The following is a 26,721-nucleotide window of genomic DNA, read 5'->3' on the forward strand; positions in this document are numbered from 1 at the left end:
TGTTTTTTTGTCACAAAACTTAATCAACGTTAAAGGGCTAGAAATTGCAGTACATTGCCGGGCAACAGTTGTGTAGCAAAGCTAAGACAATCCCATTGTAATGCAATCAGTAGGAATATGTCTTTTGTTAGTAATAATTCTTTAAAAGAAAAAATAGAAGTTTTTCAATTTTTATTGACAATTGCAATTTCCAAATAGTAGGAAGACAGAATTCGAAGGTAAAATATGAGAAACATCAAAATGATAGATCTCTTTGAATTATCTTCAATTTCAACGACTTGACTGTGGCAAAAGAAGCAAATTTTTGTAGTAGAAAATGAACTTCCATTATAGTAACGGATCATCTAAGTTCAAACCTGGATTACAAATTCTTGTGTGGGTAATCAATGGGGGGGGTAAAGGGGAAGGTATTAAAGAAATCGTAATAACTTGAGTAAAAGTGAACAACTTCTTTCGATCCATTTACATTCAATAATCACAGACAAGGGCTGTATTCATTGTGGCTCTTGTGTAGGAACCGTCTTTCACTAATTCCGGTATAGGGGGGGGAAAGAAAAACATGACAGATATTTGGCATTCCGAGATATTTTCTAATTTTCTGTGATCCAATTCCTTTCTACTGTGATTAAGATAAGAGTCTGTTCTGAAATTTGGTCTCCCTCTCTCTCTTTCTCTCTCTCTCTCTGAGGTCAGTGTAAACTTTAGAAGGTCGGTGTTATAAAAAATCGAATGGCTCCTTTTCTCAGGATCACCTTATGGTGCGTCAGTCTCCTTCTGCGATTAGTCTACACACGCGTTTCTCAGCCAACCGGCAAAAAAGTAGATCTTGTATATTTCATAATATTCAATTCTCTGTGTTGATCTTTACTGGCAAAGAAAAAAAGAAATAATGACCACAGATACATAGCTAGAGTCCTTACTTTCATCCCCTCCCCTCCGTGAAATCGGTAAGGGCGGTGTTATAACAGAAAAAAAGAAACTAAAGCTTCTCTATGAAAGCACGAAGGTGGAGAAGGGAGGGGGGGCAAAATTCCAAAAAACTTTAACCATGACGAAATAGTTACGTCACCACCCAAGAGATTCAAGACATTTCACAATAGTTTTCCCGTGCAGTTCTTATAAACCGGGGAAGGAACCGGAAGAAGAAAAAGAAAGCTGACTGGGGAGACGGCAAAAAAATATGGGTTTGTCTACACAGTTTTACTGGGTCTCTCTCCACTGGTCTTTCATTTGAGATCTAAGAGTCAGCTTGATAGGTAGTCTAAGAAGGAGCGAGGGGTTAGCAAAAGGTCTCTCATATAAATTTTGTCTTGCCTCCATGTCTACGCCAATACTAATAACATTTTAGCACTGCTATATTTAGGACTAATATTTTTCATTTAATTACCATTTAAATTAAGAAAAAAGTAAGAAACAATTGTTTAGATAAGCTTCCAATAATCTCTACTAAAATTGTGCGCGGCGCAACGGGATATATATACAAAGGCTTACCCCCCCCCCTTCCAATGAAAAAAGAAAGAAACAATAGAATTAAATTTTGACTTATACTAATTGGAATGGGGTAGAAGAAGGAAACTCATTCTTTAGTAACTAGGATGTTAGAAGACAAGATCTCTCTCATATTTTCACCTTATTCCTCAATGGTACCATAGCTGGGGGGGAGGTGTTGCATAGTCCTTTCCCCTTCCCCCTTCCCTCCAACACAGTTTGAGATGGATGAGAAATATCATCCTGTTCAACTAGACATTTTTTCTAACTCTACGTCCCATAGAAATGGTGAGAAAACTTTCTTTTTCTATTACACAATGTAGTTATAATACGCTATATGACAGAGATGGTGCTTTTCTTTTCCAATAGTTTTATAGCCCAAAGTAGTAAAAACAATTGTAACTTCAGTATAATTCTTCCGGAATAGCCCAGTCGTAGTAAAAAAAACCCTGCCAACTACACTGTAAAAGCAACTAGAATCGCTTAACTTAGACTGTATTCAATACGAACAGATTACCCACATACAATATGCTATTACCATACCACCCGCGAGCACTGGTGGTAAGCACACACACACACACACACACACAGCCTGATTTTGGAAAGGCTTTTGTACGATAGTTCCTGTTAATTCTGACAGACATGTACGAATAAACGGAAGGAGCAATACTACCAATGGTTTAATGGCCCCGTGGAACTGCCAAAAATAGTTTTTCACACTGCCCCCCCCCCTCCCCGCGGACCGCTTTCTTAATTTCCTGCCAAAAATGGAATTGGAAGTGATACGCGAACGGAACAAACCAACTAGCCTTGGTCTATCCCTTGCGGTGCTCGTATTCACTGAGGAGCTTTTCCCTCCGTGCGCAATTGCTGTGACTTTGCCTTTGCTTTTTCGAGTTGTATTGTCCTTGTTTTCGTCCAGTGCTTTCATCCACTCTGGTGGATGTCAGTTGCTTGACAAATACTTACCCGCATTGGTTCGTTGGTTCTGGGTTTAGGAGTGTTTAGTAGACTGCTAAAGCCGATGGACACCCCTCCACACACACACACTACTCTTTACTACACACAACCTACTTTAATCAGATCGAGTTATTAGAGTCACTTCAAAGCAACGGCGACTATTTAATTGATATGGCGCTATGCACTACACCCAACTTGTGTATGGATGTTTGTCGGGGTTGTGGTGCATGTGCGTTGGTACACTATACACCGAGAACCTACTTTCACTAACACATCATATTGAAAACATCATGTATTCATCCGGTATAGCTTTACTCTACCTCGCTTATCTGTAATATACACTCTACGTTTTGTTCCCTCCCCTAATCATCGGAAGCACAACTACAGCATTATTTCATATTAGGAGCTGCTAGAATATGGTTTGGGATGCTTGTTTCAATTCTCCGACAAGGCATCATTGAAAATATTTCTTAATATGAATTCTTGACAGTAACGAGAAGATTACTTGCTCAGGAGAGTAATTAAGAAATTTAATTAAGAGTTTTTAATTAATAAAAGAATTCGATTCTATTTATAAATAATAGCAATTAATGCCCTTCCTTGGCAGTTTTCTTATTCAAATAGTGATGTTCATAGTTGATATCTTGTTTGCAATATTCATATTTTTGATACCATCCGAGGCTTCAGTTTCCCTTTATTGCTGGAGAGATCCTACGGTGAAAATGATTCGTAAGGCACTAAACAATACCAAAACATAAAGAACAATTAAAAAAAACTGATTGTGTGATCTTTTGGAAATGCCTACCTACTTGGTAAAATAAGAATCTCAAAGTCCAATTTAGTTTGTTTTTTGCCATTTTCAGTAGCCTTATTGCCAATAAAAAAGCAAAGATGAACTTATATGGTATATGGCCAATGTACTGTTTATATTTCAGCTTCGGATGATAAATAATACATACTGCGTCATCTGGTCCTATTAAAGAGTCTAAATCAAATTCCATTTAGTTATTGTATCTTTATTTGTGAAATTAGGCAATAGAAGTACCATATCTGAATTTCCCCAAGTAAATCAGAAAGATTCACAATATTGTGGACCACAGAGTGCACTTATTCTCTCTTTAATATATATATGAGTGCTATAGTGACCTTTTTTTTATTTTGTATTAGTGCAAGCAACAGACCGATTCACTACATAACTGGAAGGACATTAGATTCCTACATTGAGATTGATTAAATTAATAACGGATTGAGAAAGCAGACAAAGAAAGCCAATTATCTTTTTTTGAAGTGAATTGTAAGATGTTTTGTCATAACTAAGATTTTTACTAAGGTAATGCTTGCTGATAAATCCAATAAATTATAAAACATTTGAAAGCAAATACCAGAACAAAAATAATTTGGACGTTGGATTAGGTACTGTTTGCTATAAGAATAGGTAACACCTATTCGGCTCCTTAATCGAAAGTCCATACTTTTGAATAGAAGTATTCCAAATATAACCAAAAGGATAAATTACGTAGTCTTGACTTCAGAAACAATACTACTAGGTGTAATGCTGAAATCCATTTTACTTGGTTTCCTTCTCTATTCTAATGCTTTATGTAAAATACTCCTTTATTGAACAAGTAGATCTCATAATCCAAGCAACAATGTTTGAGAGTTTTCTTGCTGTCATTTGTACAGCTCACTCATGAATACGCTTATCAGCAAATATTGCACTTATTTACACTACAACTCATGAAATTATTAGGCGGATGTTGTATTTGTTCGAGAAGTACATATACTGAATCGCATTAGCATATTAATCAAATTCCAACTGTTAGAAGCCTAACATACTAACCGAAAACAAACTTTAATCTACTAAAACAAAAACAATATTTTATTATCTATTTTACATTATTTTATACTCAATGTTTCTGGTCTATAGCACTATGATGTGTTCTGCATCTTTAAATTATCTAAGCAATAGAAACAACTACTATAATCAAAAGAATAATACACTTTTTGATTCCCAAAAATGTAATCGATGATGCAGATCCAGTTAAATCATGTGAATCTGATAGCTCTGAAATTAAATTTGATGCTGACGTCGAATTAGACCCACCAGATGCTCTTGTGTCCGTTGACGACAATGTTACTCTCGTTCTGCTTCTAGATTGGATTGTATTGGTTGGGACACTGGAATAGTTTGGTTTATTATTTGACGATACGTCTGCAGCACTACCTTCTCTATGAGTATTGGTGTTGCTAGAGACTGGAACTGAGCCTCCATTTACTGTCGAAGGACTTATTCCTTCATTGTCTTTTGAATTTTTAATGGCAGAACCACTAGCATGACCATGGACTTCACTATGACTTGAGCCTGTATCGATGGAGCTAATAACAGGCCTTGAAGAAGACAATGGTAAAGATTCAGCAATTTTTGAGGGAACTAACAGGGTACGGCTATTACTAATCTGGTATTCACTGTTGTGGCTGCCAGTATTTCTCGAAGTAGACTGGGTAGTTTCTTCAGATATCGTACCACTACCAACCTCATTACCAACCTCATTAGATTTTACGCTAGTAGGTAAGCTGTGTTCCCTTGACTGTGATATATCTGTCCAAACAGCCTCGGGCTTTTCAGATATTCCTTCTTTGGTTTGTGATGCTAGATCAGATGATTTTCCTTTGCTACTGGATTGATGACCTTGATTCAATCTTGTTTCACCAGTACTTATTTTGCCATCTGAATCAGTAGTAATGAAATAAGAGATATACTCTGTGCCATGAGAACCATCTGTCTCAATTGCAATAGTAGAAACTGTAGGTGGACTGTGAGTAGTTGTTGTACTTGTAGTTATAACACCACCATATTCATTTGTGGTAGTGTAGTATGACACAACAACATATTCAGTTACTCCTTCAGTAACCTCAATTGTACTAGTCACTGGCAAAGGAGGTGTGCCAAATGTAGGGTGCTGTGCTTCCGCATCAATGTAGTCACGCGTAGCATTGAACAGAGTGCTGCTGGTAACAATCTCTCCCTTCTCATCAACAGTGATGAAGAACGAGATCCAGTCGCTCTCAACATAGTCCTCACCAGTAGTAGCCGTCACCGTCAAAGGTGGAGCACTGTACGTCCTGGTGCTGCTCGTGGTGATCAAACCACCAAACTCGTTTGTAGTGGTCCAGAATGACACAACTTCATAATTAGTTCTGTCGTCTTCGGCGTTTACTTTATTGGTTACAGGAGAAGGAGCTGGTTTAGCTGAGGTATGTGGGGCAGCTTGTTCATTAGAATATAGTGCTGTACGTGTCTTCCAAATGGAGCTACCAGTGCTGATGTTACCATCAGAATCAGTTGTGATATAATATGATATGTAATCAATTTCATGATAACCAATTGTCTCAATTTCAATAGTGGAAATTGCAGGTGGACTGTGAGTAGTAGTTGTACTTGTAGTTATAACACCACCATATTCATTTGTGGTAGTGTAGTATGACACAACAACATATTCAGTTACTCCTTCAGTAACCTCAATTGTACTAGTCACTGGCAAAGGAGGTGTGCCAAATGTAGGGTGCTGTGCTTCCGCATCAATGTAGTCACGCGTAGCATTGAACAGAGTGCTGCTGGTAACAATCTCTCCCTTCTCATCAACAGTGATGAAGAACGAGATCCAGTCGCTCTCAACATAGTCCTCACCAGTAGTAGCCGTCACCGTCAAAGGTGGAGCACTGTACGTCCTGGTGCTGCTCGTGGTGATCACACCGCCAAACTCGTTCGTAGTGGTCCAGAATGACAAAACCTCATAGTTCGTCATATTGTTCTCAAGAACAACTGTGTGAGTCTCCACTGGAGGTGCAGGGCCAAATGAAGTGTGCTGTGCTTCCGCATCAATGTAGTCACGCGTAGCATTGAACAGAGTGCTGCTGGTAACAATCTCTCCCTTCTCATCAACAGTGATGAAGAACGAGATCCAGTCGCTCTCAACATAGTCCTCACCAGTAGTAGCCGTCACCGTCAAAGGTGGAGCACTGTACGTCCTGGTGCTGCTCGTGGTGATCACACCGCCAAACTCGTTCGTAGTGGTCCAGAATGACACAACCTCATAGTTCGTCATATTGTTCTCAAGAACAACTGTGTGCGTCTCCACTGGAGGTGCAGGGCCAAATGAAGTGTGTGGTGCATTCGCATCAATGTAGTCACGCGTAGCATTGAACAGAGTGCTGCTGGTAACAATCTCTCCCTTCTCATCAACAGTGATGAAGAACGAGATCCAGTCGCTCTCAACATAGTCCTCACCAGTAGTAGCCGTCACCGTCAAAGGTGGAGCACTGTACGTCCTGGTGCTGCTCGTGGTGATCACACCGCCAAACTCGTTCGTAGTGGTCCAGAATGACACAACCTCATAGTTCGTCATATTGTTCTCAAGAACAACTGTGTGCGTCTCCACTGGAGGTGCAGGGCCAAATGAAGTGTGTGGTGCATTCGCATCAATGTAGTCACGCGTAGCATTGAACAGAGTGCTGCTGGTAACAATCTCTCCCTTCTCATCAACAGTGATGAAGAACGAGATCCAGTCGCTCTCAACATAGTCCTCACCAGTAGTAGCCGTCACCGTCAAAGGTGGAGCACTGTACGTCCTGGTGCTGCTCGTGGTGATCACACCGCCAAACTCGTTCGTAGTGGTCCAGAATGACACAACCTCATAGTTCGTCATATTGTTCTCAAGAACAACTGTGTGCGTCTCCACTGGAGGTGCAGGGCCAAATGAAGTGTGTGGTGCATTCGCATCAATGTAGTCACGCGTAGCATTGAACAGAGTGCTGCTGGTAACAATCTCTCCCTTCTCATCAACAGTGATGAAGAACGAGATCCAGTCGCTCTCAACATAGTCCTCACCAGTAGTAGCCGTCACCGTCAAAGGTGGAGCACTGTACGTCCTGGTGCTGCTCGTGGTGATCACACCGCCAAACTCGTTCGTAGTGGTCCAGAATGACACAACCTCATAGTTCGTCATATTGTTCTCAAGAACAACTGTGTGCGTCTCCACTGGAGGTGCAGGGCCAAACGACGTGTGTGGTGCATTCGCATCAATGTAGTCACGCGTAGCATTGAACAGAGTGCTGCTGGTAACAATCTCTCCCTTCTCATCAACAGTGATGAAGAACGAGATCCAGTCGCTCTCAACATAGTCCTCACCAGTAGTAGCCGTCACCGTCAAAGGTGGAGCACTGTACGTCCTGGTGCTGCTCGTGGTGATCACACCGCCAAACTCGTTCGTAGTGGTCCAGAATGACACAACCTCATAGTTCGTCATATTGTTCTCAAGAACAACTGTGTGCGTCTCCACTGGAGGTGCAGGGCCAAATGAAGTGTGCTGTGCTTCCGCATCAATGTAGTCACGCGTAGCATTGAACAGAGTGCTGCTGGTAACAATCTCTCCCTTCTCATCAACAGTGATGAAGAACGAGATCCAGTCGCTCTCAACATAGTCCTCACCAGTAGTAGCCGTCACCGTCAAAGGTGGAGCACTGTACGTCCTGGTGCTGCTCGTGGTGATCACACCGCCAAACTCGTTCGTAGTGGTCCAGAATGACACAACCTCATAGTTCGTCATATTGTTCTCAAGAACAACTGTGTGCGTCTCCACTGGAGGTGCAGGGCCAAATGAAGTGTGCTGTGCTTCCGCATCAATGTAGTCACGCGTAGCATTGAACAGAGTGCTGCTGGTAACAATCTCTCCCTTCTCATCAACAGTGATGAAGAACGAGATCCAGTCGCTCTCAACATAGTCCTCACCAGTAGTAGCCGTCACCGTCAAAGGTGGAGCACTGTACGTCCTGGTGCTGCTCGTGGTGATCACACCGCCAAACTCGTTCGTAGTGGTCCAGAATGACACAACCTCATAGTTCGTCATATTGTTCTCAAGAACAACTGTGTGCGTCTCCACTGGAGGTGCAGGGCCAAATGAAGTGTGTGGTGCATTCGCATCAATGTAGTCACGCGTAGCATTGAACAGAGTGCTGCTGGTAACAATCTCTCCCTTCTCATCAACAGTGATGAAGAACGAGATCCAGTCGCTCTCAACATAGTCCTCACCAGTAGTAGCCGTCACCGTCAAAGGTGGAGCACTGTACGTCCTGGTGCTGCTCGTGGTGATCACACCGCCAAACTCGTTCGTAGTGGTCCAGAATGACACAACCTCATAGTTCGTCATATTGTTCTCAAGAACAACTGTGTGCGTCTCCACTGGAGGTGCAGGGCCAAATGAAGTGTGTGGTGCTTCCGCATCAATGTAGTCACGCGTAGCATTGAACAGAGTGCTGCTGGTAACAATCTCTCCCTTCTCATCAACAGTGATGAAGAACGAGATCCAGTCGCTCTCAACATAGTCCTCACCAGTAGTAGCCGTCACCGTCAAAGGTGGAGCACTGTACGTCCTGGTGCTGCTCGTGGTGATCACACCGCCAAACTCGTTCGTAGTGGTCCAGAATGACACAACCTCATAGTTCGTCATATTGTTCTCAAGAACAACTGTGTGCGTCTCCACTGGAGGTGCAGGGCCAAATGAAGTGTGTGGTGCATTCGCATCAATGTAGTCACGCGTAGCATTGAACAGAGTGCTGCTGGTAACAATCTCTCCCTTCTCATCAACAGTGATGAAGAACGAGATCCAGTCGCTCTCAACATAGTCCTCACCAGTAGTAGCCGTCACCGTCAAAGGTGGAGCACTGTACGTCCTGGTGCTGCTCGTGGTGATCACACCGCCAAACTCGTTCGTAGTGGTCCAGAATGACACAACCTCATAGTTCGTCATATTGTTCTCAAGAACAACTGTGTGCGTCTCCACTGGAGGTGCAGGGCCAAATGAAGTGTGTGGTGCATTCGCATCAATGTAGTCACGCGTAGCATTGAACAGAGTGCTGCTGGTAACAATCTCTCCCTTCTCATCAACAGTGATGAAGAACGAGATCCAGTCGCTCTCAACATAGTCCTCACCAGTAGTAGCCGTCACCGTCAAAGGTGGAGCACTGTACGTCCTGGTGCTGCTCGTGGTGATCACACCGCCAAACTCGTTCGTAGTGGTCCAGAATGACACAACCTCATAGTTCGTCATATTGTTCTCAAGAACAACTGTGTGCGTCTCCACTGGAGGTGCAGGGCCAAATGAAGTGTGTGGTGCTTCCGCATCAATGTAGTCACGCGTAGCATTGAACAGAGTGCTGCTGGTAACAATCTCTCCCTTCTCATCAACAGTGATGAAGAACGAGATCCAGTCGCTCTCAACATAGTCCTCACCAGTAGTAGCCGTCACCGTCAAAGGTGGAGCACTGTACGTCCTGGTGCTGCTCGTGGTGATCACACCGCCAAACTCGTTCGTAGTGGTCCAGAATGACACAACCTCATAGTTCGTCATATTGTTCTCAAGAACAACTGTGTGCGTCTCCACTGGAGGTGCAGGGCCAAATGAAGTGTGCTGTGCTTCCGCATCAATGTAGTCACGCGTAGCATTGAACAGAGTGCTGCTGGTAACAATCTCTCCCTTCTCATCAACAGTGATGAAGAACGAGATCCAGTCGCTCTCAACATAGTCCTCACCAGTAGTAGCCGTCACCGTCAAAGGTGGAGCACTGTACGTCCTGGTGCTGCTCGTGGTGATCACACCGCCAAACTCGTTCGTAGTGGTCCAGAATGACACAACCTCATAGTTCGTCATATTGTTCTCAAGAACAACTGTGTGCGTCTCCACTGGAGGTGCAGGGCCAAATGAAGTGTGCTGTGCTTCCGCATCAATGTAGTCACGCGTAGCATTGAACAGAGTGCTGCTGGTAACAATCTCTCCCTTCTCATCAACAGTGATGAAGAACGAGATCCAGTCGCTCTCAACATAGTCCTCACCAGTAGTAGCCGTCACCGTCAAAGGTGGAGCACTGTACGTCCTGGTGCTGCTCGTGGTGATCACACCGCCAAACTCGTTCGTAGTGGTCCAGAATGACACAACCTCATAGTTCGTCATATTGTTCTCAAGAACAACTGTGTGCGTCTCCACTGGAGGTGCAGGGCCAAATGAAGTGTGTGGTGCATTCGCATCAATGTAGTCACGCGTAGCATTGAACAGAGTGCTGCTGGTAACAATCTCTCCCTTCTCATCAACAGTGATGAAGAACGAGATCCAGTCGCTCTCAACATAGTCCTCACCAGTAGTAGCCGTCACCGTCAAAGGTGGAGCACTGTACGTCCTGGTGCTGCTCGTGGTGATCACACCGCCAAACTCGTTCGTAGTGGTCCAGAATGACACAACCTCATAGTTCGTCATATTGTTCTCAAGAACAACTGTGTGCGTCTCCACTGGAGGTGCAGGGCCAAATGAAGTGTGTGGTGCTTCCGCATCAATGTAGTCACGCGTAGCATTGAACAGAGTGCTGCTGGTAACAATCTCTCCCTTCTCATCAACAGTGATGAAGAACGAGATCCAGTCGCTCTCAACATAGTCCTCACCAGTAGTAGCCGTCACCGTCAAAGGTGGAGCACTGTACGTCCTGGTGCTGCTCGTGGTGATCACACCGCCAAACTCGTTCGTAGTGGTCCAGAATGACACAACCTCATAGTTCGTCATATTGTTCTCAAGAACAACTGTGTGCGTCTCCACTGGAGGTGCAGGGCCAAATGAAGTGTGTGGTGCATTCGCATCAATGTAGTCACGCGTAGCATTGAACAGAGTGCTGCTGGTAACAATCTCTCCCTTCTCATCAACAGTGATGAAGAACGAGATCCAGTCGCTCTCAACATAGTCCTCACCAGTAGTAGCCGTCACCGTCAAAGGTGGAGCACTGTACGTCCTGGTGCTGCTCGTGGTGATCACACCGCCAAACTCGTTCGTAGTGGTCCAGAATGACACAACCTCATAGTTCGTCATATTGTTCTCAAGAACAACTGTGTGCGTCTCCACTGGAGGTGCAGGGCCAAATGAAGTGTGTGGTGCATTCGCATCAATGTAGTCACGCGTAGCATTGAACAGAGTGCTGCTGGTAACAATCTCTCCCTTCTCATCAACAGTGATGAAGAACGAGATCCAGTCGCTCTCAACATAGTCCTCACCAGTAGTAGCCGTCACCGTCAAAGGTGGAGCACTGTACGTCCTGGTGCTGCTCGTGGTGATCACACCGCCAAACTCGTTCGTAGTGGTCCAGAATGACACAACCTCATAGTTCGTCATATTGTTCTCAAGAACAACTGTGTGCGTCTCCACTGGAGGTGCAGGGCCAAATGAAGTGTGTGGTGCTTCCGCATCAATGTAGTCACGCGTAGCATTGAACAGAGTGCTGCTGGTAACAATCTCTCCCTTCTCATCAACAGTGATGAAGAACGAGATCCAGTCGCTCTCAACATAGTCCTCACCAGTAGTAGCCGTCACCGTCAAAGGTGGAGCACTGTACGTCCTGGTGCTGCTCGTGGTGATCACACCGCCAAACTCGTTCGTAGTGGTCCAGAATGACACAACCTCATAGTTCGTCATATTGTTCTCAAGAACAACTGTGTGCGTCTCCACTGGAGGTGCAGGGCCAAATGAAGTGTGTGGTGCATTCGCATCAATGTAGTCACGCGTAGCATTGAACAGAGTGATGCTGGTAACAATCTCTCCCTTCTCATCAACAGTGATGAAGAACGAGATCCAGTCGCTCTCAACATAGTCCTCACCAGTAGTAGCCGTCACCGTCAAAGGTGGAGCACTGTACGTCCTGGTGCTGCTCGTGGTGATCACACCGCCAAACTCGTTCGTAGTGGTCCAGAATGACACAACCTCATAGTTCGTCATATTGTTCTCAAGAACAACTGTGTGCGTCTCCACTGGAGGTGCAGGGCCAAATGAAGTGTGTGGTGCATTCGCATCAATGTAGTCACGCGTAGCATTGAACAGAGTGCTGCTGGTAACAATCTCTCCCTTCTCATCAACAGTGATGAAGAACGAGATCCAGTCGCTCTCAACATAGTCCTCACCAGTAGTAGCCGTCACCGTCAAAGGTGGAGCACTGTACGTCCTGGTGCTGCTCGTGGTGATCACACCGCCAAACTCGTTCGTAGTGGTCCAGAATGACACAACCTCATAGTTCGTCATATTGTTCTCAAGAACAACTGTGTGCGTCTCCACTGGAGGTGCAGGGCCAAATGAAGTGTGTGGTGCTTCCGCATCAATGTAGTCACGCGTAGCATTGAACAGAGTGATGCTGGTAACAATCTCTCCCTTCTCATCAACAGTGATGAAGAACGAGATCCAGTCGCTCTCAACATAGTCCTCACCAGTAGTAGCCGTCACCGTCAAAGGTGGAGCACTGTACGTCCTGGTGCTGCTCGTGGTGATCACACCGCCAAACTCGTTCGTAGTGGTCCAGAATGACACAACCTCATAGTTCGTCATATTGTTCTCAAGAACAACTGTGTGCGTCTCCACTGGAGGTGCAGGGCCAAATGAAGTGTGTGGTGCATTCGCATCAATGTAGTCACGCGTAGCATTGAACAGAGTGCTGCTGGTAACAATCTCTCCCTTCTCATCAACAGTGATGAAGAACGAGATCCAGTCGCTCTCAACATAGTCCTCACCAGTAGTAGCCGTCACCGTCAAAGGTGGAGCACTGTACGTCCTGGTGCTGCTCGTGGTGATCACACCGCCAAACTCGTTCGTAGTGGTCCAGAATGACACAACCTCATAGTTCGTCATATTGTTCTCAAGAACAACTGTGTGCGTCTCCACTGGAGGTGCAGGGCCAAATGAAGTGTGTGGTGCTTCCGCATCAATGTAGTCACGCGTAGCATTGAACAGAGTGCTGCTGGTAACAATCTCTCCCTTCTCATCAACAGTGATGAAGAACGAGATCCAGTCGCTCTCAACATAGTCCTCACCAGTAGTAGCCGTCACCGTCAAAGGTGGAGCACTGTACGTCCTGGTGCTGCTCGTGGTGATCACACCGCCAAACTCGTTCGTAGTGGTCCAGAATGACACAACCTCATAGTTCGTCATATTGTTCTCAAGAACAACTGTGTGCGTCTCCACTGGAGGTGCAGGGCCAAATGAAGTGTGTGGTGCATTCGCATCAATGTAGTCACGCGTAGCATTGAACAGAGTGCTGCTGGTAACAATCTCTCCCTTCTCATCAACAGTGATGAAGAACGAGATCCAGTCGCTCTCAACATAGTCCTCACCAGTAGTAGCCGTCACCGTCAAAGGTGGAGCACTGTACGTCCTGGTGCTGCTCGTGGTGATCACACCGCCAAACTCGTTCGTAGTGGTCCAGAATGACACAACCTCATAGTTCGTCATATTGTTCTCAAGAACAACTGTGTGCGTCTCCACTGGAGGTGCAGGGCCAAACGACGTGTGTGGAGCCTCAGGCAACTTGTAGTCACGCGTAGCATTGAACAGAGTGCTGCTGGTAACAATCTCTCCCTTCTCATCAACAGTGATGAAGAACGAGATCCAGTCGCTCTCAACATAGTCCTCACCAGTAGTAGCCGTCACCGTCAAAGGTGGAGCACTGTACGTCCTGGTGCTGCTCGTGGTGATCACACCGCCAAACTCGTTCGTAGTGGTCCAGAATGACACAACCTCATAGTTCGTCATATTGTTCTCAAGAACAACTGTGTGCGTCTCCACTGGAGGTGCAGGGCCAAACGACGTGTGTGGTGCATTCGCATCAATGTAGTCACGCGTAGCATTGAACAGAGTGCTGCTGGTAACAATCTCTCCCTTCTCATCAACAGTGATGAAGAACGAGATCCAGTCGCTCTCAACATAGTCCTCACCAGTAGTAGCCGTCACCGTCAAAGGTGGAGCACTGTACGTCCTGGTGCTGCTCGTGGTGATCACACCGCCAAACTCGTTCGTAGTGGTCCAGAATGACACAACCTCATAGTTCGTCATATTGTTCTCAAGAACAACTGTGTGCGTCTCCACTGGAGGTGCAGGGCCAAATGAAGTGTGTGGTGCATTCGCATCAATGTAGTCACGCGTAGCATTGAACAGAGTGCTGCTGGTAACAATCTCTCCCTTCTCATCAACAGTGATGAAGAACGAGATCCAGTCGCTCTCAACATAGTCCTCACCAGTAGTAGCCGTCACCGTCAAAGGTGGAGCACTGTACGTCCTGGTGCTGCTCGTGGTGATCACACCGCCAAACTCGTTCGTAGTGGTCCAGAATGACACAACCTCATAGTTCGTCATATTGTTCTCAAGAACAACTGTGTGCGTCTCCACTGGAGGTGCAGGGCCAAATGAAGTGTGTGGTGCATTCGCATCAATGTAGTCACGCGTAGCATTGAACAGAGTGCTGCTGGTAACAATCTCTCCCTTCTCATCAACAGTGATGAAGAACGAGATCCAGTCGCTCTCAACATAGTCCTCACCAGTAGTAGCCGTCACCGTCAAAGGTGGAGCACTGTACGTCCTGGTGCTGCTCGTGGTGATCACACCGCCAAACTCGTTCGTAGTGGTCCAGAATGACACAACCTCATAGTTCGTCATATTGTTCTCAAGAACAACTGTGTGCGTCTCCACTGGAGGTGCAGGGCCAAATGAAGTGTGTGGTGCATTCGCATCAATGTAGTCACGCGTAGCATTGAACAGAGTGCTGCTGGTAACAATCTCTCCCTTCTCATCAACAGTGATGAAGAACGAGATCCAGTCGCTCTCAACATAGTCCTCACCAGTAGTAGCCGTCACCGTCAAAGGTGGAGCACTGTACGTCCTGGTGCTGCTCGTGGTGATCACACCGCCAAACTCGTTCGTAGTGGTCCAGAATGACACAACCTCATAGTTCGTCATATTGTTCTCAAGAACAACTGTGTGCGTCTCCACTGGAGGTGCAGGGCCAAATGAAGTGTGTGGTGCTTCCGCATCAATGTAGTCACGCGTAGCATTGAACAGAGTGCTGCTGGTAACAATCTCTCCCTTCTCATCAACAGTGATGAAGAACGAGATCCAGTCGCTCTCAACATAGTCCTCACCAGTAGTAGCCGTCACCGTCAAAGGTGGAGCACTGTACGTCCTGGTGCTGCTCGTGGTGATCACACCGCCAAACTCGTTCGTAGTGGTCCAGAATGACACAACCTCATAGTTCGTCATATTGTTCTCAAGAACAACTGTGTGCGTCTCCACTGGAGGTGCAGGGCCAAATGAAGTGTGTGGTGCATTCGCATCAATGTAGTCACGCGTAGCATTGAACAGAGTGATGCTGGTAACAATCTCTCCCTTCTCATCAACAGTGATGAAGAACGAGATCCAGTCGCTCTCAACATAGTCCTCACCAGTAGTAGCCGTCACCGTCAAAGGTGGAGCACTGTACGTCCTGGTGCTGCTCGTGGTGATCACACCGCCAAACTCGTTCGTAGTGGTCCAGAATGACACAACCTCATAGTTCGTCATATTGTTCTCAAGAACAACTGTGTGCGTCTCCACTGGAGGTGCAGGGCCAAATGAAGTGTGTGGTGCATTCGCATCAATGTAGTCACGCGTAGCATTGAACAGAGTGCTGCTGGTAACAATCTCTCCCTTCTCATCAACAGTGATGAAGAACGAGATCCAGTCGCTCTCAACATAGTCCTCACCAGTAGTAGCCGTCACCGTCAAAGGTGGAGCACTGTACGTCCTGGTGCTGCTCGTGGTGATCACACCGCCAAACTCGTTCGTAGTGGTCCAGAATGACACAACCTCATAGTTCGTCATATTGTTCTCAAGAACAACTGTGTGCGTCTCCACTGGAGGTGCAGGGCCAAATGAAGTGTGTGGTGCTTCCGCATCAATGTAGTCACGCGTAGCATTGAACAGAGTGCTGCTGGTAACAATCTCTCCCTTCTCATCAACAGTGATGAAGAACGAGATCCAGTCGCTCTCAACATAGTCCTCACCAGTAGTAGCCGTCACCGTCAAAGGTGGAGCACTGTACGTCCTGGTGCTGCTCGTGGTGATCACACCGCCAAACTCGTTCGTAGTGGTCCAGAATGACACAACCTCATAGTTCGTCATATTGTTCTCAAGAACAACTGTGTGCGTCTCCACTGGAGGTGCAGGGCCAAATGAAGTGTGTGGTGCATTCGCATCAATGTAGTCACGCGTAGCATTGAACAGAGTGCTGCTGGTAACAATCTCTCCCTTCTCATCAACAGTGATGAAGAACGAGATCCAGTCGCTCTCAACATAGTCCTCACCAGTAGTAGCCGTCACCGTCAAAGGTGGAGCACTGTACGTCCTGGTGCTGCTCGTGGTGATCACACCGCCAAACTCGTTCGTAGTGGTCCAGAATGACACAACCTCATAGTTCGTCATATTGTTCTCAAGAACAACTGTGTGCGTCTCCACTGGAGGTGCAGGGCCAAATGAAGTGTGTGGTGCATTCGCATCAATGTAGTCACGCGTAGCATTGAACAGAGTGCTGCTGGTAACAATCTCTCCCTTCTCATCAACAGTGATGAAGAACGAGATCCAGTCGCTCTCAACATAGTCCTCACCAGTAGTAGCCGTCACCGTCAAAGGTGGAGCACTGTACGTCCTGGTGCTGCTCGTGGTGATCACACCGCCAAACTCGTTCGTAGTGGTCCAGAATGACACAACCTCATAGTTCGTCATATTGTTCTCAAGAACAACTGTGTGCGTCTCCACTGGAGGTGCAGGGCCAAATGAAGTGTGTGGTGCTTCCGCATCAATGTAGTCACGCGTAGCATTGAACAGAGTGCTGCTGGTAACAATCTCTCCCTTCTCATCAACAGTGATGAAGAACGAGATCCAGTCGCTCTCAACATAGTCCTCACCAGTAGTAGCCGTCACCGTCAAAGGTGGAGCACTGTACGTCCTGGTGCTGCTCGTGGTGATCACACCGCCAAACTCGTTCGTAGTGGTCCAGAATGACACAACCTCATAGTTCGTCATATTGTTCTCAAGAACAACTGTGTGCGTCTCCACTGGAGGTGCAGGGCCAAATGAAGTGTGTGGTGCATTCGCATCAATGTAGTCACGCGTAGCATTGAACAGAGTGCTGCTGGTAACAATCTCTCCCTTCTCATCAACAGTGATGAAGAACGAGATCCAGTCGCTCTCAACATAGTCCTCACCAGTAGTAGCCGTCACCGTCAAAGGTGGAGCACTGTACGTCCTGGTGCTGCTCGTGGTGATCACACCGCCAAACTCGTTCGTAGTGGTCCAGAATGACACAACCTCATAGTTCGTCATATTGTTCTCAAGAACAACTGTGTGCGTCTCCACTGGAGGTGCAGGGCCAAACGACGTGTGTGGTGCATTCGCATCAATGTAGTCACGCGTAGCATTGAACAGAGTGCTGCTGGTAACAATCTCTCCCTTCTCATCAACAGTGATGAAGAACGAGATCCAGTCGCTCTCAACATAGTCCTCACCAGTAGTAGCCGTCACCGTCAAAGGTGGAGCACTGTACGTCCTGGTGCTGCTCGTGGTGATCACACCGCCAAACTCGTTCGTAGTGGTCCAGAATGACACAACCTCATAGTTCGTCATATTGTTCTCAAGAACAACTGTGTGCGTCTCCACTGGAGGTGCAGGGCCAAACGACGTGTGTGGAGCCTCAGGCAACTTGTAGTCACGCGTAGCATTGAACAGAGTGCTGCTGGTAACAATCTCTCCCTTCTCATCAACAGTGATGAAGAACGAGATCCAGTCGCTCTCAACATAGTCCTCACCAGTAGTAGCCGTCACCGTCAAAGGTGGAGCACTGTACGTCCTGGTGCTGCTCGTGGTGATCACACCGCCAAACTCGTTCGTAGTGGTCCAGAATGACACAACCTCATAGTTCGTCATATTGTTCTCAAGAACAACTGTGTGCGTCTCCACTGGAGGTGCAGGGCCAAATGAAGTGTGCTGTGCTTCCGCATCAATGTAGTCACGCGTAGCATTGAACAGAGTGCTGCTGGTAACAATCTCTCCCTTCTCATCAACAGTGATGAAGAACGAGATCCAGTCGCTCTCAACATAGTCCTCACCAGTAGTAGCCGTCACCGTCAAAGGTGGAGCACTGTACGTCCTGGTGCTGCTCGTGGTGATCACACCGCCAAACTCGTTCGTAGTGGTCCAGAATGACACAACCTCATAGTTCGTCATATTGTTCTCAAGAACAACTGTGTGCGTCTCCACTGGAGGTGCAGGGCCAAACGACGTGTGTGGAGCCTCAGGCAACTTGTAGTCACGCGTAGCATTGAACAGAGTGCTGCTGGTAACAATCTCTCCCTTCTCATCAACAGTGATGAAGAACGAGATCCAGTCGCTCTCAACATAGTCCTCACCAGTAGTAGCCGTCACCGTCAAAGGTGGAGCACTGTACGTCCTGGTGCTGCTCGTGGTGATCACACCGCCAAACTCGTTCGTAGTGGTCCAGAATGACACAACCTCATAGTTCGTCATATTGTTCTCAAGAACAACTGTGTGCGTCTCCACTGGAGGTGCAGGGCCAAACGACGTGTGTGGAGCCTCAGGCAACTTGTAGTCACGCGTAGCATTGAACAGAGTGCTGCTGGTAACAATCTCTCCCTTCTCATCAACAGTGATGAAGAACGAGATCCAGTCGCTCTCAACATAGTCCTCACCAGTAGTAGCCGTCACCGTCAAAGGTGGAGCACTGTACGTCCTGGTGCTGCTCGTGGTGATCACACCGCCAAACTCGTTCGTAGTGGTCCAGAATGACACAACCTCATAGTTCGTCATATTGTTCTCAAGAACAACTGTGTGCGTCTCCACTGGAGGTGCAGGGCCAAACGACGTGTGTGGAGCCTCAGGCAACTTGTAGTCACGCGTAGCATTGAACAGAGTGCTGCTGGTAACAATCTCTCCCTTCTCATCAACAGTGATGAAGAACGAGATCCAGTCGCTCTCAACATAGTCCTCACCAGTAGTAGCCGTCACCGTCAAAGGTGGAGCACTGTACGTCCTGGTGCTGCTCGTGGTGATCACACCGCCAAACTCGTTCGTAGTGGTCCAGAATGACACAACCTCATAGTTCGTCATATTGTTCTCAAGAACAACTGTGTGCGTCTCCACTGGAGGTGCAGGGCCAAACGACGTGTGTGGAGCCTCAGGCAACTTGTAGTCACGCGTAGCATTGAACAGAGTGCTGCTGGTAACAATCTCTCCCTTCTCATCAACAGTGATGAAGAACGAGATCCAGTCGCTCTCAACATAGTCCTCACCAGTAGTAGCCGTCACCGTCAAAGGTGGAGCACTGTACGTCCTGGTGCTGCTCGTGGTGATCACACCGCCAAACTCGTTCGTAGTGGTCCAGAATGACACAACCTCATAGTTCGTCATATTGTTCTCAAGAACAACTGTGTGCGTCTCCACTGGAGGTGCAGGGCCAAACGACGTGTGTGGAGCCTCAGGCAACTTGTAGTCACGCGTAGCATTGAACAGAGTGCTGCTGGTAACAATCTCTCCCTTCTCATCAACAGTGATGAAGAACGAGATCCAGTCGCTCTCAACATAGTCCTCACCAGTAGTAGCCGTCACCGTCAAAGGTGGAGCACTGTACGTCCTGGTGCTGCTCGTGGTGATCACACCGCCAAACTCGTTCGTAGTGGTCCAGAATGACACAACCTCATAGTTCGTCATATTGTTCTCAAGAACAACTGTGTGCGTCTCCACTGGAGGTGCAGGGCCAAACGACGTGTGTGGAGCCTCAGGCAACTTGTAGTCACGCGTAGCATTGAACAGAGTGCTGCTGGTAACAATCTCTCCCTTCTCATCAACAGTGATGAAGAACGAGATCCAGTCGCTCTCAACATAGTCCTCACCAGTAGTAGCCGTCACCGTCAAAGGTGGAGCACTGTACGTCCTGGTGCTGCTCGTGGTGATCACACCGCCAAACTCGTTCGTAGTGGTCCAGAATGACACAACCTCATAGTTCGTCATATTGTTCTCAAGAACAACTGTGTGCGTCTCCACTGGAGGTGCAGGGCCAAACGACGTGTGTGGAGCCTCAGGCAACTTGTAGTCACGCGTAGCATTGAACAGAGTGCTGCTGGTAACAATCTCTCCCTTCTCATCAACAGTGATGAAGAACGAGATCCAGTCGCTCTCAACATAGTCCTCACCAGTAGTAGCCGTCACCGTCAAAGGTGGAGCACTGTACGTCCTGGTGCTGCTCGTGGTGATCACACCGCCAAACTCGTTCGTAGTGGTCCAGAATGACACAACCTCATAGTTCGTCATATTGTTCTCAAGAACAACTGTGTGCGTCTCCACTGGAGGTGCAGGGCCAAACGACGTGTGTGGGGCCTCAGGCAACTTGTAGTCACGCGTAGCATTGAACAGAGTGCTGCTGGTAACAATCTCTCCCTTCTCATCAACAGTGATGAAGAACGAGATCCAGTCGCTCTCAACATAGTCCTCACCAGTAGTAGCCGTCACCGTCAAAGGTGGAGCACTGTACGTCCTGGTGCTGCTCGTGGTGATCACACCGCCAAACTCGTTCGTAGTGGTCCAGAATGACACAACCTCATAGTTCGTCATATTGTTCTCAAGAACAACTGTGTGCGTCTCCACTGGAGGTGCAGGGCCAAACGACGTGTGTGGAGCCTCAGGCAACTTGTAGTCACGCGTAGCATTGAACAGAGTGCTGCTGGTAACAATCTCTCCCTTCTCATCAACAGTGATGAAGAACGAGATCCAGTCGCTCTCAACATAGTCCTCACCAGTAGTAGCCGTCACCGTCAAAGGTGGAGCACTGTACGTCCTGGTGCTGCTCGTGGTGATCACACCGCCAAACTCGTTCGTAGTGGTCCAGAATGACACAACCTCATAGTTCGTCATATTGTTCTCAAGAACAACTGTGTGCGTCTCCACTGGAGGTGCAGGGCCAAACGACGTGTGTGGAGCCTCAGGCAACTTGTAGTCACGCGTAGCATTGAACAGAGTGCTGCTGGTAACAATCTCTCCCTTCTCATCAACAGTGATGAAGAACGAGATCCAGTCGCTCTCAACATAGTCCTCACCAGTAGTAGCCGTCACCGTCAAAGGTGGAGCACTGTACGTCCTGGTGCTGCTCGTGGTGATCACACCGCCAAACTCGTTCGTAGTGGTCCAGAATGACACAACCTCATAGTTCGTCATATTGTTCTCAAGAACAACTGTGTGCGTCTCCACTGGAGGTGCAGGGCCAAACGACGTGTGTGGGGCCTCAGGCAACTTGTAGTCACGCGTAGCATTGAACAGAGTGCTGCTGGTAACAATCTCTCCCTTCTCATCAACAGTGATGAAGAACGAGATCCAGTCGCTCTCAACATAGTCCTCACCAGTAGTAGCCGTCACCGTCAAAGGTGGAGCACTGTACGTCCTGGTGCTGCTCGTGGTGATCACACCGCCAAACTCGTTCGTAGTGGTCCAGAATGACACAACCTCATAGTTCGTCATATTGTTCTCAAGAACAACTGTGTGCGTCTCCACTGGAGGTGCAGGGCCAAACGACGTGTGTGGAGCCTCAGGCAACTTGTAGTCACGCGTAGCATTGAACAGAGTGCTGCTGGTAACAATCTCTCCCTTCTCATCAACAGTGATGAAGAACGAGATCCAGTCGCTCTCAACATAGTCCTCACCAGTAGTAGCCGTCACCGTCAAAGGTGGAGCACTGTACGTCCTGGTGCTGCTCGTGGTGATCACACCGCCAAACTCGTTCGTAGTGGTCCAGAATGACACAACCTCATAGTTCGTCATATTGTTCTCAAGAACAACTGTGTGCGTCTCCACTGGAGGTGCAGGGCCAAACGACGTGTGTGGAGCCTCAGGCAACTTGTAGTCACGCGTAGCATTGAACAGAGTGCTGCTGGTAACAATCTCTCCCTTCTCATCAACAGTGATGAAGAACGAGATCCAGTCGCTCTCAACATAGTCCTCACCAGTAGTAGCCGTCACCGTCAAAGGTGGAGCACTGTACGTCCTGGTGCTGCTCGTGGTGATCACACCGCCAAACTCGTTCGTAGTGGTCCAGAATGACACAACCTCATAGTTCGTCATATTGTTCTCAAGAACAACTGTGTGCGTCTCCACTGGAGGTGCAGGGCCAAACGACGTGTGTGGGGCCTCAGGCAACTTGTAGTCACGCGTAGCATTGAACAGAGTGCTGCTGGTAACAATCTCTCCCTTCTCATCAACAGTGATGAAGAACGAGATCCAGTCGCTCTCAACATAGTCCTCACCAGTAGTAGCCGTCACCGTCAAAGGTGGAGCACTGTACGTCCTGGTGCTGCTCGTGGTGATCACACCGCCAAACTCGTTCGTAGTGGTCCAGAATGACACAACCTCATAGTTCGTCATATTGTTCTCAAGAACAACTGTGTGCGTCTCCACTGGAGGTGCAGGGCCAAACGACGTGTGTGGAGCCTCAGGCAACTTGTAGTCACGCGTAGCATTGAACAGAGTGCTGCTGGTAACAATCTCTCCCTTCTCATCAACAGTGATGAAGAACGAGATCCAGTCGCTCTCAACATAGTCCTCACCAGTAGTAGCCGTCACCGTCAAAGGTGGAGCACTGTACGTCCTGGTGCTGCTCGTGGTGATCACACCGCCAAACTCGTTCGTAGTGGTCCAGAATGACACAACCTCATAGTTCGTCATATTGTTCTCAAGAACAACTGTGTGCGTCTCCACTGGAGGTGCAGGGCCAAACGACGTGTGTGGGGCCTCAGGCAACTTGTAGTCACGCGTAGCATTGAACAGAGTGCTGCTGGTAACAATCTCTCCCTTCTCATCAACAGTGATGAAGAACGAGATCCAGTCGCTCTCAACATAGTCCTCACCAGTAGTAGCCGTCACCGTCAAAGGTGGAGCACTGTACGTCCTGGTGCTGCTCGTGGTGATCACACCGCCAAACTCGTTCGTAGTGGTCCAGAATGACACAACCTCATAGTTCGTCATATTGTTCTCAAGAACAACTGTGTGCGTCTCCACTGGAGGTGCAGGGCCAAACGACGTGTGTGGAGCCTCAGGCAACTTGTAGTCACGCGTAGCATTGAACAGAGTGCTGCTGGTAACAATCTCTCCCTTCTCATCAACAGTGATGAAGAACGAGATCCAGTCGCTCTCAACATAGTCCTCACCAGTAGTAGCCGTCACCGTCAAAGGTGGAGCACTGTACGTCCTGGTGCTGCTCGTGGTGATCACACCGCCAAACTCGTTCGTAGTGGTCCAGAATGACACAACCTCATAGTTCGTCATATTGTTCTCAAGAACAACTGTGTGCGTCTCCACTGGAGGTGCAGGGCCAAACGACGTGTGTGGAGCCTCAGGCAACTTGTAGTCACGCGTAGCATTGAACAGAGTGCTGCTGGTAACAATCTCTCCCTTCTCATCAACAGTGATGAAGAACGAGATCCAGTCGCTCTCAACATAGTCCTCACCAGTAGTAGCCGTCACCGTCAAAGGTGGAGCACTGTACGTCCTGGTGCTGCTCGTGGTGATCACACCGCCAAACTCGTTCGTAGTGGTCCAGAATGACACAACCTCATAGTTCGTCATATTGTTCTCAAGAACAACTGTGTGCGTCTCCACTGGAGGTGCAGGGCCAAACGACGTGTGTGGAGCCTCAGGCAACTTGTAGTCACGCGTAGCATTGAACAGAGTGCTGCTGGTAACAATCTCTCCCTTCTCATCAACAGTGATGAAGAACGAGATCCAGTCGCTCTCAACATAGTCCTCACCAGTAGTAGCCGTCACCGTCAAAGGTGGAGCACTGTACGTCCTGGTGCTGCTCGTGGTGATCACACCGCCAAACTCGTTCGTAGTGGTCCAGAATGACACAACCTCATAGTTCGTCATATTGTTCTCAAGAACAACTGTGTGCGTCTCCACTGGAGGTGCAGGGCCAAACGACGTGTGTGGAGCCTCAGGCAACTTGTAGTCACGCGTAGCATTGAACAGAGTGCTGCTGGTAACAATCTCTCCCTTCTCATCAACAGTGATGAAGAACGAGATCCAGTCGCTCTCAACATAGTCCTCACCAGTAGTAGCCGTCACAGTTAAAGGTGGTGGACTATATTTGGTGGTAGTACTTGTTGTAATAATTTTACCGTTTGCATCTAGTGTTGTGTAGTATGATATCACATCATATTCAGTGACCTCATTGCCAAGATCAATTATTTTGGTTTCAGGGCTTGGTGCGGGATCATAACTGGTAGATGCAGAAATTATGACGCTATCAGTAATTATTTGACCTTCTCCATTGACAGTAATAAAGTATGAATAAACGTCAACTACATGTTCATGGTTCTCATATATCGTGATAGTAGTGACTGGAGGAGGACTGTATTTGTCTACATGACTTGTAGTAATCAATTTACCATTTGCATCTAGAGTGGTATAATAAGATATCACGTCATACTCGGTCACCTGATTTCCCAAATCAATGATTTGTGTAGTTGGAGGAGGAGCCGGAAAATGCGAAATTGAGAGAGTCTTTGTCGTTGTCGCATACGTTGGCTTTCCGTCGGCAGCCACTGTTGGGACATATGAGATCTCCTCGATGATCTGCTCATAGTCGGAAGTGAATGTCGTCGTAAAAGCGGGGGGTAAACTTACACTCACAGATATTGTTCTTGTCTTTGTACCTGTAACTGGATGACCGTTTGCATCTACTGTGCTGAAAAATGATAATTCGTCTTCTTCCACCCATCCTTGTTGAGTTATTGTCACAGTTTTCGGTGGAGGTATTATCAAGACCGTTCTAGTCGATATTGAGGATCCAGTCACTGGGCTACCATTTGTTGTCGTAGTACTAAAGAAGCTCACTATGTCTTCTTCAATATAATCTGAGTGACTGATTGTTACAGTTGTTATAGGAGGGATAGAAAGGGATGGTGTTATGGTCGGCACTTCGACTTGGTAGATAGTGTAATTGCTCTCGATACCGTCAATACCGGTGTACAGACTGTAACTTGTACCAGTTGTTGTTGGATTTAGTACCCACCCAGAAGAGTAAGTAGTTGTTTGTGTTGGTGGTTTGGTGTACGTACATGTTGAACAGGTATTACTGTACTGCCATACGTATCCTTTCCAATCGGTGTGAGTAGTCCCACTGGGGTCTTTGAATGACACATTAAGTTTTCCGTCCCCACTACCGTTGTAGTAGGCTATTCTTATAGGGTACGCAACACCTTTAACCAGGTACAGTGTCCTCGATGGCACTAGTGTATCGGTTACAGTGATATCAGCCTCACGAGGTTGAGGCCAATCGTTTTGACTGCCGCATGCAAATGTTGAAGGATTTGCAAAGAACAGAATGGCGGCGTCATCTGAGCCCTGCAGAGTGAACGTGTAATTACCCGATTCTGGGGGCACAAAGTAGCCTTGTAACTCAACCAGTAAGTTTATTGGCCACACTGTTAAGCCGTACAGTCCTGTGAAAAACGGGAACCCACTTATTGAAAAATTAGGTTGTGTAACGGTCGCTTTTTGTGTAGCGAAATTGAAAAGACCCGGATAATTTAAAAGTTCCTTGTAAGTGTTCGAGGCGATAGTCAAACCTAGTCTGACAGTAGTCGCCTGAAATCCCGCAGTCCTTGCCCAGTTATCTGGGAATTGGCAGACATTCGTTATACTGATCGGGTTGGCTGCTAGTACTATGGCGGCTGCGAACCTTACCATGTATAGCAATAATAAACATAATCTTATAATACAGTACATTCTTTTGCTATATTCGTTTGGATTTCAAGTCGTTTTTGCCAACAAAAACCAAAAAAAAGTTGTCGGTTTTGTTTCTTGAAGTTGTATGAGCTTGTTTAATCTTCGTTACGATTCAGTTATAAATAAAAGACTTATTTGTAATGTCAAGTTGTTTTGCTCTCCCTGAAAATATATTGTTGTTGCAATGGTATGTATATTTGATTGTATTCGATCAAACAATCAATAACCGCAAAATATTAGGAAAAATAATAAATTGGGGAACTTGGGGGTCTTGATGATTATTACCCTGTTTTTATTTTATACGCTCTCTTGTACTTAACTTAAACTTCTTCAGATTAACGTATTAGGGATGGAAAAACTATTGCTCTAAGAATTCTAGTAAAGTTGACTTAAATGTAAACAGTTCTTTTCCCGGCTGTTATATTAAAAGCTTCAATGTGTATTGCTGTTATTCCTTTAGTTTCAAAAATTTTGTGTGTGTGTAAATTAGTTGTCACTGGTTCTCAAATCAAATCTTCTCTTTTATACCAATGTTATATACAAAATGAATATTAGTATTTCAAAAAAAAATTTTAAAAGTTTGGGATTATATGGATTCTTTTGT

At 46.8% G+C, this 26,721-nt stretch overlaps 2 protein-coding genes across 2 annotated transcripts; one reads left to right on the top strand and one right to left on the bottom strand.

The window, feature by feature from the left end:
• Positions 1-2,255: 2,255 nt before the first annotated feature.
• On the top strand, positions 2,256-2,486 carry GVI51_I09977 (uncharacterized protein; the record flags this gene model as incomplete). Its single annotated transcript, XM_065626628.1, has 1 exon — positions 2,256-2,486. One exon carries the CDS (start codon positions 2,256-2,258, stop codon positions 2,484-2,486), a length of 231 nt encoding a protein of 76 aa, XP_065482700.1.
• Positions 2,487-4,406: 1,920 nt separating this feature from the next.
• Positions 4,407-26,117, bottom strand: PWP1 (the record flags this gene model as incomplete). Its single annotated transcript, XM_002999517.2, has 1 exon — positions 4,407-26,117. The coding sequence occupies one exon, from the start codon at positions 26,115-26,117 to the stop codon at positions 4,407-4,409; it is 21,711 nt and encodes a 7,236-aa protein (XP_002999563.2).
• Between the last annotated feature and the right edge of the window lie 604 nt (positions 26,118-26,721).

Source organism: Nakaseomyces glabratus, chromosome I, assembly GCF_010111755.1.
Source record: "Nakaseomyces glabratus chromosome I, complete sequence".
NCBI lineage: Eukaryota > Fungi > Ascomycota > Saccharomycetes > Saccharomycetales > Saccharomycetaceae > Nakaseomyces > Nakaseomyces glabratus.